This window comes from Ophidiomyces ophidiicola (genome assembly GCF_022830035.1).
Source record: "Ophidiomyces ophidiicola strain CBS 122913 chromosome Unknown scaffold_5, whole genome shotgun sequence".
Taxonomy (NCBI): Eukaryota; Fungi; Ascomycota; class Eurotiomycetes; order Onygenales; family Onygenaceae; genus Ophidiomyces; species Ophidiomyces ophidiicola.
Genome location: NW_026054645.1, coordinates 754,082 through 770,014, shown reverse-complemented (window position 1 = coordinate 770,014; position 15,933 = coordinate 754,082). Strand labels below are relative to the sequence as shown.

At 47.2% G+C, this 15,933-nt stretch overlaps 5 protein-coding genes across 5 annotated transcripts; 3 read left to right on the top strand and 2 right to left on the bottom strand.

Moving 5' to 3' along the window:
* Positions 1–45: 45 nt before the first annotated feature.
* PEP7 (carboxypeptidase Y-deficient) lies at positions 46–2,331 on the bottom strand (the record flags this gene model as incomplete). The annotated part of the gene is made up of 6 exons (XM_049251202.1): positions 46–694; positions 744–963; positions 1,016–1,390; positions 1,442–1,929; positions 1,984–2,006; positions 2,065–2,331. 6 exons carry the CDS (start codon positions 2,329–2,331, stop codon positions 46–48), a joined length of 2,022 nt encoding a protein of 673 aa, XP_049110052.1.
* Positions 2,332–2,805: 474 nt separating this feature from the next.
* On the top strand, positions 2,806–6,915 carry SPF1 (putative cation-transporting ATPase 1; the record flags this gene model as incomplete). Its single annotated transcript, XM_049251201.1, has 4 exons — positions 2,806–2,819; positions 2,907–6,207; positions 6,258–6,394; positions 6,456–6,915. The coding sequence occupies 4 exons, from the start codon at positions 2,806–2,808 to the stop codon at positions 6,913–6,915; spliced, it is 3,912 nt and encodes a 1,303-aa protein (XP_049110051.1).
* A 403-nt stretch (positions 6,916–7,318) lies between these two features.
* LOZ57_002122 (uncharacterized protein) lies at positions 7,319–9,496 on the bottom strand (the record flags this gene model as incomplete). The annotated part of the gene is made up of 5 exons (XM_049251200.1): positions 7,319–7,727; positions 7,789–8,021; positions 8,077–8,431; positions 8,489–8,891; positions 8,953–9,496. 5 exons carry the CDS (start codon positions 9,494–9,496, stop codon positions 7,319–7,321), a joined length of 1,944 nt encoding a protein of 647 aa, XP_049110050.1.
* A 2,002-nt stretch (positions 9,497–11,498) lies between these two features.
* On the top strand, positions 11,499–13,681 carry LOZ57_002121 (uncharacterized protein; the record flags this gene model as incomplete). The annotated part of the gene is made up of 2 exons (XM_049251199.1): positions 11,499–11,648; positions 11,732–13,681. 2 exons carry the CDS (start codon positions 11,499–11,501, stop codon positions 13,679–13,681), a joined length of 2,100 nt encoding a protein of 699 aa, XP_049110049.1.
* A 408-nt stretch (positions 13,682–14,089) lies between these two features.
* LYS1 (Saccharopine dehydrogenase) lies at positions 14,090–15,750 on the top strand (the record flags this gene model as incomplete). The annotated part of the gene is made up of 9 exons (XM_049251198.1): positions 14,090–14,142; positions 14,236–14,572; positions 14,648–14,913; positions 14,965–15,072; positions 15,124–15,223; positions 15,278–15,310; positions 15,363–15,383; positions 15,457–15,514; positions 15,569–15,750. The coding sequence occupies 9 exons, from the start codon at positions 14,090–14,092 to the stop codon at positions 15,748–15,750; spliced, it is 1,158 nt and encodes a 385-aa protein (XP_049110048.1).
* Between the last annotated feature and the right edge of the window lie 183 nt (positions 15,751–15,933).

Below are 15,933 nucleotides of genomic sequence, written 5' to 3'. Positions count from 1 at the left end.
TCATGAAAAAAAACGGATTGTCATTCATCATTACTGTTGTCCATCTCATGCCGGGCTCCCTGAGTCTGGATCTCCAGTGTTCGCGAGGTATACGCCCGCAAAGTCTAATTGGCCTAGCATGCCATTGATTTTATCAATCTCTTTTCCTAGCTCTTCCACGTTCGTCGCTAAACTGCTAGCCTCGTCAAATTTTCTTCTGCGGTTCGCATCCGCAATCATCTCCGATACGAAAAACTTTTGTTCTTCGAGTACAATAAGCCTCTCACGGAGAGCCTTTTCTTCCGTTTCAAGGGCTGATAAGGCACTACTATTGTCGCTGATTAGGCTCGGTATACTACTAGTATGTTTGTGAGAGTTTTGGTGCCCATATTTGATTGTAGCTAAAGCGCGAGCAGTAGGCGGGCTTGTCCCATTATAAGACAAGCTCTCTGGTGTTGGTTCAGCAAGTCGACCATGTGGCGTGGCGTGCTTAAGAAGCTTTGGCAGTGTTTTGAGTGGTAACATGTGAAGGTGTAGAAAATTGGTGGCCTGGTGATAGATAGCCTTTTGTAGTCTAGCTCGCGTAGGAGAGTCGGTAGGAATATCGCGAATTCGTCGAGCAGCAACATCGTACTGGGAAAAGGAATCCATCAGGCGTTTGCGGACCTTGGATGCTTCTGTCAGCTGAGCCGGAGAGGGAGGGTTATCTGGATCTCTAAGGAGGGTTATTAGTGTGTTAAAGCGTTCTCTTTGGGTATACTAACTGTAAGGCGGCCAATAATTTTTGAAATCGAGGTAATAAGATCCTGATGCCTCTTTCAAACTGGATCAGATTTTTATACGCTCGAGTATCGGGAGATTCCCTAGCGAGGTCCAAAGTAAAGTCTCGCTTATCAAATAGAGTTGATCTGCAGTCTTTGCAAAGTCTAACATCTATGCAAAGGTTTTTTGACGTCGCCGATTTTTCGGATAAGTGGGAAGTACCTACGACGGTCAGAAAGTCCACAACTCGACTGGCATCACTCTTTATACGTACGTGTTGCAACGTCCAGCCCAACCTCGGAAGAGCAGTTGGTCTTCGCATCACCACAGACTACACGACCACACGTGCGACAATGATGCCTCCGGAAAGTGTATGCTGTGAACTCTTGCTGGCAGAATGGACATCTTGAAACGCTTGTATCGTCCTCCCAGTTAACAACGGACTGTTCAATTTGTTTACGCTGAGTGCCCTGCCAGGAGAGCGACCATCTCTTATTCGCCCCCGACTGAACATGGTCAAGAGGAAGCTCAGCGAGAAGCTGTGTCAGCCGGCTAAGTCTCTTCTCTAACCGCGAAACTTCTAAAAATGCCCGATCTACTACCGGTTTCCTTCTGGATATGAAAAATGCGGTGTGATCGCGCTCAATCCCTAAGGAGAAAATGAGCCAAATAAGCCAGACTTGAAGGACAGAGGACATACCATTTTTATCATTATAGCCATCTCGTGACTTATAACATGTCTCACATACTCGACACCACAAACCACGAACTGGTTCATGTTGAGCGGACCTGGAAAGCTTCATTTGATACATGGTATGCTCGTCACAAAAAAGCCGCCCACATTTCCGGCAGTTTACACAACCAGTGGTCACAGTCAACCGCTTTTCGCACATTGGGTCTAAACAAACATCATACAGCGTGCGCTGCTGCCAATGTACCCTTGTTACCAATTCATCTGGGTCCAGCATCCTGGGGGGTTCCACAAATCCACTTGGAGCAGCGCGAGTGGGCGCCGAGGAAGCAAGTGGCGGATTGTTATTAGACTCAAAGACATCTAGGCCTTTCAATTTCTGATTCAACACGGCTAAGGGTTGAAACTTCTTTGCCTTTTCCACCTGAACTTGAAACCAGTCCTTTACCTCAATTTGTTGTTCATCTTCGAGATTTCGGTGAGCATCATCAAGGTGTCTAGACAGCTTGTCAATAAACTGGGTTTCGCAAATTCGAAATATATATATTTACCGATTAAGTTGAAGTAATGTCACCTGTTTCACGTTTCAGTAACCAGTTCTTTTAGTGTAAGTGGAAAGGCCTTAAACTCACCATTTCCTCGTTGCAAATCGGACATGCGAGTCGACTACTACTGCTTGTAGCTGCAGTCTTTGAAATAGAAGATTCTGCATTGTCCAATGATATCCTTGATATAAGGTCATGTGTATCTGATGACACTTGCGAAGCCGATGCCTGTGAGTTCAGGGAAATGCTACTTGCAGACGGAGAATGAGCCTTCTTCGGGTCGACAGATGGAACTGCCAGGATTAGCCTTGCACTACCGAACACTCTTCCCCCTGCAATGGGTTTATTCGTCATTCTGGCTGGAGGTTTTATGGTATTGTTCCTACCGGGAGGCGGAGGAAGGGGTGTATAGGGAACTGGGGTCTGAAACCGGAGAGTAGCCGCCTCCTGCCAGCAGTAGGGGCATTTATTGAGTTGAAATCGCAGCCACCACCTTCATTCTACAATGTGGATGTTGGTGGTCGGCGCTCAACCAACAAACCCTCGACCGGCAGGCGACGAGATGCAGATGTCGTCAACTCCGACGACGACCGTAGAGCCAAGCCACTAGTGCCATGACAGTGCTCCGGCACGGATAATTCCTGCTCCGCGTGCCGATTACTCCGGAACTCTAAACCAGATCGCTGGCCTCATTATATAAGCAGCGGTTTTTCAAGTCGCGGACATCCAAAGCCAGCTGTGACGAACGTGCACGAGCTCCAGCAATCCTATAGACGCAAGGATCTGGGACTTCTGTGTCTCCCCTTACCTGTACCTATTACGCTATAGATGATTCCGTCCATGTTTGTCGCTCGATCGGCCCATTGACTCAGCCAACATGTGAGTGTATTCGTGACACCGTGGAGCTCTTATTGCTAACTCGAATCAAGGACGCCGCTCATAGCTAATGCTCAGATACGGTCTGCGGCGCTTCGAAACCCCCTTCCAATCCAGTTACACGCCTACGTCTGGCCTTTTCTGATAATATGGCCTGCCTTCCTTGCCTTCTACCTCTCTCCTGAACGCTATGATAAATACATCCAAGGCTCAGAATGGACCTTTGTCTGGGCTGGTTTTATATTTACTCTTCAAGCTCTCTTATGGCTTATGACAAAGTGGAACGTTAATGTTGATGCCCTTTTTACCACTGCGAGTGCGAAGTCGGTCGACGATGCCCAGCTCATCAAGGTCCTTCCGATAGCTAACGCTGGATCGGCCGAGATATGTCGTTTGATTAAAGAGCAAACTGGGGGGAAAAGTCACATCTCGTTTTTCTTCCAAAAACGGCGGTTTCTATACTCCTCAGAGCGAAAGTGCTTTGCCCCTCTTTCCTATGCCCTTGATGTTGAGCCAAAGCCACACCTGAGGGATTTTCGAGATACCCGGGGCTTGTCATCCAATGCTCAGATCGAACATATTCACAATCATTATGGCGACAATACCTTCGATATTCCAGTCCCAACTTTTGTTGAGCTATTTAAGGAGCATGCTGTTGCGCCGTTTTTCGTCTTCCAGGTATTCTGCGTTGGTTTATGGCTTCTGGACGAATACTGGTATTATTCTTTGTTCACTTTGTTCATGCTTGTTGCATTTGAGAGCACGGTTGTCTGGCAACGCCAAAGGACTTTGAATGAATTTAGGAGTATGAGCATCAAGCCATACGACGTTTGGGTACACCGAGAAGGCAATTGGATCGAAATCAGCAGTGACAAATTACTTCCAGGAGATTTACTTTCTGTGAATCGGACCAAAGAAGACAGTGGAGTCGCTTGTGATATTCTCTTGATTCGAGGGAGTGCAATTGTTAATGAAGCTATGCTTTCGGGAGAAAGCACTCCCTTGCTCAAAGACTCAATCCAGCTTCGCCCAGGCAATGAACGTATAGATCCTGATGGACTCGATAAAAACTCGTTTCTCTACGGAGGCACAAAGGTGCTACAGGTGACACAACCAAAGGCAATTTTGGATGGGAACGCGGATGACAGTATATCGCGCATCGGCGCTCCCCCCGATGACGGTGCACTCGGTGTTGTTGTTAAAACTGGGTTTGAAACAAGCCAGGGAAGTTTGGTTCGAACCATGATCTATTCTACCGAGCCAGTTTCTGCTAATAATGTGGAGGCATTGCTTTTCATCCTATTCTTGCTAGTATTCGCGATCGCAGCATCTTGGTATGTGTGGCAAGAAGGTGTGGCTAGAGATAGGAAAAGGTCGAAACTACTGCTTGATTGCGTTTTGATCATCACAAGCGTCGTTCCACCGGAATTGCCCATGGAATTAAGTCTGGCGGTCAATACCAGTCTTGCAGCTCTCAGCAAATACGCTATTTTTTGCACTGAACCCTTCAGAATTCCTTACGCTGGACGAGTTGATATTGCTTGTTTTGACAAGACCGGAACACTGACTGGGGAGGATCTTGTGGTGGAAGGCATTGCAGGGCTGACGCTTGGTCAAAAGAGCGCTCTAATTTCACCAGATGGCGCGCACACTAGCATTGCGAAGGTGGAAAATGTTGGTGATGAGACGACCCTTGTGTTGGCCACCGCGCACGCTCTTGTGAAGTTGGACGAGGGTGAGATTGTTGGCGACCCCATGGAAAAGGCAACGTTAACATCCCTTAAATGGTCTCTTGGCCACAACGACATCCTCACTAGCAGGCCAGGAGGGTTTGTCCAAACTGCGGGGCGAGTTCTCGAATCTGTCCAGATTAAACGGCGATTCCAGTTTTCTTCCTCGTTAAAACGACAAAGTGCACTTGCCACCGTAACCAGCATTGACAGACATACCTCAAAAAGAGTCAAAGCCTCTTTTGTGGGTGTTAAAGGTGCCCCGGAAACAATCAGCACTATGCTTATTTCTGTCCCTCCTTATTATGAGGAAACATTCAAATTTTTTACCCGTAATGGTGCGCGGGTTCTTGCGCTCGCCTACAAATACTTACACGCCGACGCTGAATTGAGCTCTGCAAAAATTAATAACTTGAAACGTGAGGAGGTTGAATCCGATCTACATTTTGCTGGATTTTTAGTCCTTCAGTGCCCCCTAAAAGAGGATGCTGTGAAAGCATTGCAAATGCTCAATGAAAGCAGCCATCGAGTTGTTATGATTACTGGTGATAATCCACTCACGGCAGTTCATGTTGCAAAGCGAGTTGAAATTGTTGATCGAGATACGCTTATCCTCGATGCTCCAGAACATGATGTGTCAGGAACAAGATTGGTGTGGCGCAGTATTGATGATAAGTTTAGCGTTGACGTTGACCCTACAAAGCCCTTAGATGAAACTATCCTTCAGACAAAGGATCTTTGCGTCACTGGGTATGCTTTAGAAAAGTTCAGGGGGCAAATGGCGCTTCCTGATCTTCTCCGTCATACCTGGGTATATGCGCGAGTATCGCCAAAACAAAAAGAGGATATCCTTCTGGGAATGAAAGATGCCGGCTACACCACATTGATGTGTGGCGATGGAACCAATGACGTTGGGGCTTTAAAACAAGCCCATGTTGGCGTGGCTCTCCTTAACGGGACGCCGGAGGATCTTAGCAAAATTGCTGAGCATTTCCGAATGACCAAGATGAAGGAGATCTACGAGAAGCAAGTTTCTCTTATGAAGAGATTCAACCAGCCAACTCCACCCGTCCCCTTACACATCGCCCATTTGTATCCACCCGGACTAAATAATCCGAATTATGAAAAGGCGATGCTCCGTGAAGCTGAAAAGAAAGGCCCAGCCACTATTGCTGCTCTACAAGAAGCCAGCAACGTACCAACTATCGTGTCTCCTGGTGCCCAGGCACTACAGAATGCTTATGATAATGTCAATTCTCAGCAACACCGTGAGCAACAGGCTAAGATTGCCGCCGCCAGCCTTGCAGATAAACTTACGACTAGTATGATGGAGCAGGAAATGAACGACGATGAGCCACCTTCACTTAAGTTAGGAGATGCATCAGTGGCTGCGCCATTCACAAGCAAGCTTGCCAATGTTATTGCCATTCCCAACATCATTCGTCAAGGACGTTGCACACTAGTCGCCACGATTCAAATGTATAAAATTTTAGCATTGAATTGTCTTATCAGTGCGTACAGTCTAAGTGTAATATATCTTGATGGAATTAAATTCGGAGACGGACAAGTTACTATCAGTGGAATGCTCATGAGCGTGTGTTTCTTGTCCATATCTCGAGCAAAGGTATGTGTGTCCATTATTGAGCGACTAGGCTTCTAACCGATTTCGAACAGCCAGTCGAAGGACTTTCCAAAGAGCGCCCACAGCCGAACATCTTCAACATTTACATTATCGGCTCTATTCTCGGACAATTTGCTATCCACATCGCGACCTTGATTTACCTCTCTCAATATGTCTATTCAATTGAGCCGTAAGTTTCTAGGTGCATTTACATTTTATTCAATGCCTGAGCCTCACACCTTTCACATTAGGCGCAAGGAAAATATCGATCTTGAGAAAGAGTTTGAACCATCCCTTTTAAACTCGGCCGTCTACCTTCTTCAGCTCATTCAACAGATATCTACATTTTCTATTAACTACCAAGGGCGACCTTTCCGAGAATCCATCCGTGAAAACCGAGGCATGTACTGGGGCCTTATCCTGACTTCACTCGTAACCGTTTCATGTGCTACTGAGTTCATCCCGGAGCTCAACGAAAAGATGCGACTTGTGCCTTTTAGCACCGAATTCAAGTTTATCCTCACCGCGCTCATGTGTGTAGATTATGCAGGCTGTTGGTTGGTGGAGAAGGGACTCAAAAAGTTTTTCAGCGATTATAAACCAAAAGATATCGCTATCAGGCGCCCAGATCAAATTGCAAGGGCTGAAGCAAGGAGATTACGGGAAGTAGAAGAGGAAGAACGTGAAAATGACATCAAAACAAGACTTTAAAGCATATTGTTTACTGACACAATCTGTTCTGTTCCTCTGTTCTTATATTACGTTTTTTTTTCGTGCTTTTATTTAAGGTCATATAGAATAGAGCTATCACTTCTAATAGGCATGGGACTGGATAGGCGCCTTCGTGTTTATATTTTTTCCAATATGTAGTTAACTAATTGGGCGCTCACCACTTTCTCACTACTTTGACTTGAAGGAACTCTCTGAACTGATATGTTCATATGCTGGTTCGGAAAATGGACAAGTATTCAACTATCGTATTATCCTATTTTGGTGAGGGTTGCCTCTTCGATACTCCTTATGGAAGCGAATTGAAATTTGCTGCTAGGTCTAAAAAGTCTCATCGTTTTCGCTAACTCAGTGCAGCTGGATCATAAGCGGTAAGTATATTGGTTCATGACTTTCCAGCACTGTCCTTGAGAGTAACAATACGATTCAGCACAATGGCATCGGGTCTCGAGTCTTTGTCAACTGTAAAGTAGCCCATGCGCATGCCTTGAAATCGAATACTGTACGGTTGGATAGTAGTGGCATCGTCGCCCTCTGTTACTTTGATACCTTCTTTTCCTTCCCCACCCTCTTTATTTTTTTCTTTCGGCCAAGGTGCTGATGCAGAAATTTCATCAAAGCCTGTTTCAAGGAGAGCCTTCGGAAATATTTGTTCCGAGTCGGGATTAATATCTGCTAAAAAGCCATCTGGGTGGGCGGAGGGATCCTCTGATTTGAATAATTGATTGAATGCGCGAACCTCGGCACGCTTGGGGCTATTATGTGAGGGAGATTCACCCACCCAGTGAATGTAGCTGTTTATACATATAGTCAATGAACCATTTCATAAAACTCACTAGAGTTCTAGATACGCACGTCTTTGGTTTCTTAGCAGGGGATCCCTCTATTGGTTTCTCGTATTTGGCATGGACACAGATAACTTCACCACTCTTTGGATCCTTATCATAAGTCGTTGCAGTGATGGGGTATGGTGCTTTCATCAGGCCAACCGTTTTACCGGGTGCCAAGCGGAAGTAATCTGAAGAATCTTCCTCGCGGAAATCCGATCGCTCGATATATACAACCTTCGTAAATGGCACCTTACGGGACTAGGATACAACCGTTAGTAGGTGCCATAGAATCGTTGGGAGTAAAGGAACATACCCCAAAGGAGGGATCCTTCGAGTACGGAACTTCAACCATCTCAACAAAATCATCTGGCAAGTCGTCGATCACTACTTTCAGAGGCTCCAAAACCAACATTAAGCGGGGAACTGTGGCTTCAAGATATTGGCGAACTGTCTGCTCTAGCTTTGCAACTTGGACATTTGATTTAGCTTTGGTCACGCCCAGCTGATTGACAAATGATAAGATAGCGCCAGGAGGAAAACCACGTCGACGTAGTGCAATGAGAGTAAAAAGGCGCGGGTCATCCCAGTCTCGTACAAAGCCCTTTTTAACTAGCTCGATAATCTTGCGCTTAGAAAGAACAGTCCCGGTGATGTTTAGGCGGCCATATCTACACAAGGTTAGTAACAAACATAAGATATATCTGAAGTAGTCTGGGGAGACATACTCGCGCTGCATTGGCTTATAAACTTCTAGTTTATCACATAGCCACTCGTAAGATTCACGAGAAAGTTCGAACTCCATAGTGCACAATGAATGAGATATACCCTCTATGCTGTCACAAAGCGGATGAGCAAAATCATAGGTTGGATAAACCTTCCAATTACTTCCGGTACGAAAATGAGATTTATCCTTTTGGTCCAGAATTCTCCATGCAAACAGATCCCACATTTGTGGATTCGGGTTTTCCAAATCTTGCTTCATACGAAGGGCGGCTTCGCCTGGTTGGTATTTCCCATCCTTCATTGCTCGAAATTCATTCAACGATTCTTCAACGGGTCGTGAGCGATGACTGCAGGCGTACCGTTCGCCACCAGTCCCTTCGCCTCGCTGGGCTTTGATCTCGGCCTCTTTCATCAAGCATCTGTTAGTATCGGAACTACTGGAGATCGGGGAGTAGATGCGACATACTTGTGCAATGGCAGACGTACGCTCCATCACGTCTTATTAAGTCCTCAGCAAGCTCATACAGCTTTTGGAAATTATCACTAGCCGCTGTGACTCGCACAGGTTTAAAACCAAGCCAATGAATTATATCCTCAATTGCAGTATAGAACTGTTCTTCTTCGCCCTCCGGATTTGTATCGTCAAAGCGCAGAATGCAGCTACCTCCATGATAGCGTGCAAATCCGAAATTCACTGCAATCGCCTTGCTGTGTCCAATGTGTAAGAAGCCATTGGGCTCCGGTGGAAAACGAGTGTTAACTTTGGGTATCGTCTCTGAGATTGGCCTTTCCTGATATACATCGGCTAGAAAGCCGACCTTGAACATAAATTCAGGATCTTGAGTGATCTCAGTTCCCGAATTACCACCTCCCGGCGTTTTGGAGCCCTTCTTAGCTTGGTTTGAGTTGTTAGTTTTGGGTACCTTCGGCTGCTTTGGGGGCTTCTTTTTTTGGGTGTTGGGCTCCTTTGGCCGTTCCGGCAAGTCCACAGTACCCGAGGGGGTGCTCATTTTAGGAGGAATGGCGTCAATAATGGCTGTAAACAAAAGCGCAACCACAGGCGTTGTTTTGAATTATACTAACCGAAGATACTGTGAGTGACTGGCGGGACAAGTCTCGTGCAACGACAGCGGGGGCTGACTCATAGGAACGCTAGTATCGATCCGCACTAGCGCCGTAGTCACCCACCATCGGCATTGACGACGCGACTGTTGACGCCCTACGAAGAAGGGAAAGAAGATAAGCCCAGGGAGAGGTGCTGGCCAGCAACGGGGACACAAGAAAGACAGAGGAAGGGTTATTATGTATTATTGCTTGTGATGTCGCCAGTTGGATAGGTGCTTTGCTCTTGAGCTAGATGTACGGTGACCCAGAGCCCTACAAACATACAGGGGTGGACACCGAAACAAGGCTGTGACCAGGTGGAAGCTGTTCTTTGAAGCCCAGCATGCTCCATGATTTGCAGCAACCTCCTTCTGACTGGATACGACTGCACATCCTCCAGCACGGGCCGGGCGGGACTCTAGGCGATTTGTCAAGGTCAAAGCTGGGGATGCTGTAGCCGAGTGCTACCATGTAAGCACGCCATCCTGGAATACGAACCACTCAACTGGCAGCCACAGGCCTTTGCCGGCACGCGTATGCATGCATGTCGGTGATAGCCACGCGGGAATATAGCCATGGCCAGGCAGTCGAAGATCGTTGGGGGCGATGCCAAGCCGGCATTCCGGCGCTGATTTTTCCGGCGGCGCAAGGTTGAGCCGCAAGCGGCTCCAACGCCAAACACGATTTCAGGCCGCCGTATTAATATTGTGTGCGGTGGCCAACACTTCAGCTCTGTGCGCGGAGGCGAGACTAACGCCAGGCGGTGCTGGCCCTGTCAAAAGAGACGGGCGGCTGGACAAGGCCCGATGCCGGAAGAAGTCAGACTCTTTCCCACGGTCCCACTGCAGGACGACCAGCAGGTCCCGTATCATCCTTTTCATAGCATGCGCTGGCGATCCCGTCGTATGTTGGCGAAATCCAAACCAGCCACTCAGCAGGTGGCTTTTTTTTTGGCTCTGGCCAGCTCAACCTAGGCTTCTCAGCAGGATGGGGCCGCGTATGAGCCCAGAGGCGAGAGCCCCCTTGAGTCTCAAATATGATGATTAGCGCCCAGTTGGCAACAATCCACAGACGATGGTCCTAGCAGTAGAGTTTGTTGCCCAGGCCCGTCAACCCTGCAGATGGAGGTGGCGCCCAGCATCACCAGACCTACTAGGACTTGATCTCTTTGCGTTGTTGCGACACGCCTTGATACGGCACGCTGGGGCAGGGATCAGAGCCGCAAACTTGTGTGCTTACTTTCTTTTTTGGTGCCTTTTCAACCCTGCTCCAACTCCCAGCACAGCATGCTTCTGGAAAACTCACAGCCTTGTCAAGCTCCCTGTGGTCCAAGCATCGTTGGCGGCCAGATAACCTTTTAGCCTTTGACTTTGCAAATTAGATCTGAACTAAGACACTCTAAGCGCTTCATTGTCCGTGCTGGATCCAAAAAGACGATGGATCTCAACCCTGAGTACGTATTTTTCAGCCTCATTTTTGCCTCTTCTTCACGCTGAAAGCGAAAATGTTCTACTCACCCGAAGTTTGTTGGCCGCCCGGTCTTGAGCCTCATTAAGATCCGCGATGCAGATATAAGTCGAGTGGGAGCTTGACCTTTTCACCAATATGTCAAAAGACAATGCTCTCCAAATGGCCAACCAGCATTGCTGGTAAGGTAAAATAAAATCTTTCCTCAGTCTGTTTAATGCAACTTCAATATCCACCAAGACCAGCAAAATTCCTCATGATGGTCTCCTGTGTTAAACATCGCTTCTTTAAACCGTCCCAGAGATTTCTTTCCGGTCTTCAAATGGTCGCTACCGACAAACCTATCATTGCTCTTCTATCCGGATTCAATATACTGGGCTGATTAGCTCCTAATACATATTTTTTGTTATTCTACTACTTCACACTACGGCGTGTCTTGCCATGTCTCAAAAATTTGATCTGGTGCCGTTTGATATTTGGCATGAGATTGCCTCATACCTAGGCCCCAATGACTACGTTAATCTTAGTCTTGTTAACCGAGACATGTATGAAATGCTAAAGGACGAGTTCACAGCCCGAAAATCCGCTCAGGTATGGTCTCTGGGGATAGCGCCGCGCCTATCTGCCTTCTCTCCCGATATCTGGGCGACTTCGTTGTTGACCCGTTTTCATAGAGATTTATGTTCCACAGCGCTGAGTGCAGATTGGCAGCCAGTGGGAAAATCAGCTACCGCCAAGCCATAGGACGCATCTTCAATGTTCGGGAGGCAGTGGCCACGGCAAATCCTTACTCAGTGGGTCTAATGGGTTATGCGGAGAGCTTTCAATTCCGGCAAGGTGTTCTCTGTTACCAATTTGGGGATGTCATTAGGGTGATGAATGCCCGTGAAGCACAGGATACAGAGGTTGTCATTGATGTTAAGGCGGCGTTTGCAGATGCCGTCCTCCATCGAGAGTTTACACAACATGACGACAATCTGAGAACGTCCCTTAAACACTATTCCGATGGCATTGCTTCTTGTTTATGCGAATGGTCTAATCGCGTATGGCTACTGGTCTTTGATGTTCATTCAGTCCGTTTGGGTATGTCTTCGAACCGTGTGAAGATGGCACGCCAGTTGGACTCGACTCGAGGCCTTTTTATTCGCAATAATGGCACCTACCTTTATTACGGAACGCATTCGAGAAGAGTTCATCATAGCCATCGTGACCATCATGAGTGGTTAATACACGGGGTGAATTTAGAAGACAACAGTGATATTACAAAACGGCCGCTGCAGCTCGAGAATGTCGTCGGCTCCGAGCTTGGGTCAACAATTTGTTTCGAAATACGAGATGATTTTCTCTATATTGTCTCCAATCAAACACAGCACGAAGAAGAGGAAGTTGACTGGACGTCGTTTTATATCTGCGTGCGCATTCCTCTGTCACGACCCACAGAGCCTATGTGGCAACGATACTGGCGACGGCAGCACCAAGAGGGGCCACTAAATGATACTTGGACTAGCTTATCTCTACAGACAGATGATGAGACCGGGAATTTGATCATAGTCGAATCCCGGCGAGAATGGCGAGATGGTGGCAGTGAGAACTACAGGACTTATTACATGCAGCCTATTGATCGTCCTTTTGCCCAGATGAAATGGGATGCTGAACGGCTCGGTCTGGCAGCAATCCACCCTCTCTTTTTCACAGAAGATCCACCTAGCCCTGGGTTCCCACGCTATAGGCCTGTCAGTCGACTGCCTAGCGACGACCCTTTGATACACACCCTCGATGCTTTCAGCAAACCGAATTATGTTCCTCCGCGAAAACGTGTGAAGCGGCAGTATCATCATGAATACACTGAAGAAGAACGAGTTTCGGATTTGCGAAGGGATTTTCCACTTTCTAAAACAAAATTCTGGGCATATCACCACTCAGCAGGGACGTTTATCGACTTGGTAAATGACCCAAATTCTCAACACTCCTCAAATTCATCAGATCGCCTACGCCTCCGCATTGGCTCTCGTAAACGCAAGTGCCCTATCGACGAAACCGGCGAGGAAGTCGAATCTGGATTTTTATACCCTCCGGAGTATTTTGACGAAGATGGCACACCGATAGATTGCTCTGAAGAGCGATATGAATCTCGTGGGATCAAGCTGTGGCCTCCGGATAATGCACCGGAAGAGCTATTGCGAATCACCTGCCCACGATCCGCTTTAGGGGCTGTTGAGGGGTCTACGGACGAGAGGACGATTGTTTATTTAACGAGAGCTGCAGGAATGGAGGATCATAGGCAAGTAATTGTCTTGATTAATTTCGATGCAGCCATCAGATTTAAGGGTTTCAAACGACTAAATTCAGCCTCAGTTCGTGGGAATCCGAACCCGCATGCCCACGCAAGTGAACTGTCTGCTAGTAGTGTTACCGAAGACCCAAGCAGCACAGCTCAGTACCTCGAGACCTCCCTTCCCACAGCTACAAGCTACTCTACAACAACACAGCCATACCAAAACGAACGCTTTTGTCCTCTCGAGACCCCGGGGTACCATGGTCTTAAGCTACCCGCTTCGGAACCACCATGGTTCACGATTGAACGCGCATCGCATTGTAGTATGGTCGGGTACTGGCTTCGCTGAATAGCTTTGTAGGTGCTAGGCCGTGAGCCAGAGAATGAGGGCATCAGATCTCTCATTATACAATCGAGATCAAATTCCAGAAGATAGTATAGCTAGCTTACTAGTGTTTCCCTGGCATGGCATCGGGTCACAGCAGGGATGGAGAGTAACCCACCCTGGCCCCGGTGTCTAGTTATGTATACAGCATGGACCAAAGAAGTCCTAGATCTAGAACCAAGCAGTTTTGGATGTCCATATCTATATCAGATTGTTTTCCTGCACCGCAATGGTGCTCGACAACAGCCTACCCAGCGGGGGAATATCCCTATCACGTGACGAATCAGGCCATTGAGTCATTCGATTCTCTCCTCCTCCTCAAAGTACTGGCCGTGAACATCATCAACTACACCTTTCAAGTCAGTAGCAATCATGGCATCGACAACTCTCCATCTTCGTGCGGAGGACAAGATCCTCGAGCATAGGTATGGTTGCCCCCGATTCGCCTTAGTTTTTACCCCACCCTCGCCGTTTTTTCTATATTTTATATGTATATTCAATTAACGAAATCCTCCCAGATCCGCTCTCACTCCCTCTACCACTCGTTCCCTCCTAGATGCTGGCTACACCATCAAAGTGGAACGATCCCCCACTTCACCTCTCCGAAAGCGCATTTTTCCAGATCAGGAATTCGAAAAAGCGGGGGCCGAGTTGGTTCCCGAAGGTAGCTGGGTTAATGCGCCCCGGGATTCGATTATTGTAGGACTAAAAGAATTGGACGAAACCAAGGACTTTCCTTTGATTCATGACCATGTTACGTTTGCCCACTGCTTCAAGAACCAGGGAGGATGGGAAAAAGCGCTTGGCAGATGGAGCCGCGGCGGCGGGGTTTTGTACGATTTGGAATTTCTACAGGTTTGCTGCTCTTCGTCTTGGCTTAATGATCTTTGGGGTTTGGCATGTAGCTGATATCTCATCCATTTGTATTAGGATGACTCTGGAAGGAGAGTAGCTGCCTTTGGCTACCATGCCGGGTTTGCAGGTGCTGCACTTTCGCTGAAGAATTGGGCCTGGCAACTAGAGCACCCTGACGGTACTCCGTTACCCGGTGTGGACGATTTCACTGGTGGAAAGGGATATTATATCAATGAAGACGAGATGGTCAACCAGATTCGTGCAGATGTGGAACGGGGCTCAAAGATTGCTGGCCGCAAGCCTCGGATATTGATTATTGGCGCATTGGGTCGTTGTGGAAGGTGAGTGGATGGGTAATACTTGTAATGCGGCATAGTACTAACTAGCCATAGAGGAGCTGTGGATGCATGCGTCAAGGCAGGCTGTGAAGATATCCTAAGATGGGATATGGAAGAAACAGCAAAGGGTGGGCCATTCACTGAAATCATCGAATCAGACATGTAAGCTGATTGGTATCTATTGACAACTTGGGATCTTCTAACGATTTCCAGCTTCATCAATTGTATCTACCTTACAAGCAAGATCCCGCCATTTGTCGACGACAATAGCCTCCTTGGCTCGAATCGCAAGTTGTCTGTTATTTGTGACGTAGTATGTTTCTTCTCAGAACTCTGCCCGGCGCTTCGCTAACCTATGCGTCCATAGAGCTGTGATACAACAAATCCAAATAATCCTATTGTAAGTCTAACACCCCATACTTAGAGTCTTAAGCTAACTTAATGTGCTCCAGCCCATCTACAGTGCGAATAGCGTAAGTGTGATTGAATTTGAGATTTTGTTCTGGTGCCTTCTTTGGGCTTCTAGCTGACTATTACGCCTCTTAGACCTTTGATAAGCCTACTATCCAGCTTAAATATTCCAACCCACCTCTGAGCGTGATCTGTAAGTTTGGATTTTGGGATCAATCAAGTCAATTGAACACTAAATATATCGTAGCAATCGATCATCTCCCGAGTCTTCTTCCAGCTGAATCATCAAACGCATTCTCGGCCGACCTTTTACCTTCCATGTTGGAAATCAAGAATCGCGCTTCGCATCCTGTGTGGAAGCGGGCTGAGAACCTCTATCAGGAGAAGGTGGCATTGTTACCCGCGGAGTTACAAAAGAGAGAGGTTTAAACTTTGTCCTCTTTGACCTCTTTGATACTGTCTTTGAAAACATAGCCTGTTACCTAGAATATTCTCTTCTCAAAAATAGAAGCTATATGCGGGTGAAACTGAAGATGACTTGTTCTGTAATTCAGATCATAACAAACTTCGATGATCTGTTATCTACCTGAAAGCAAACCTTTACTTTACGTT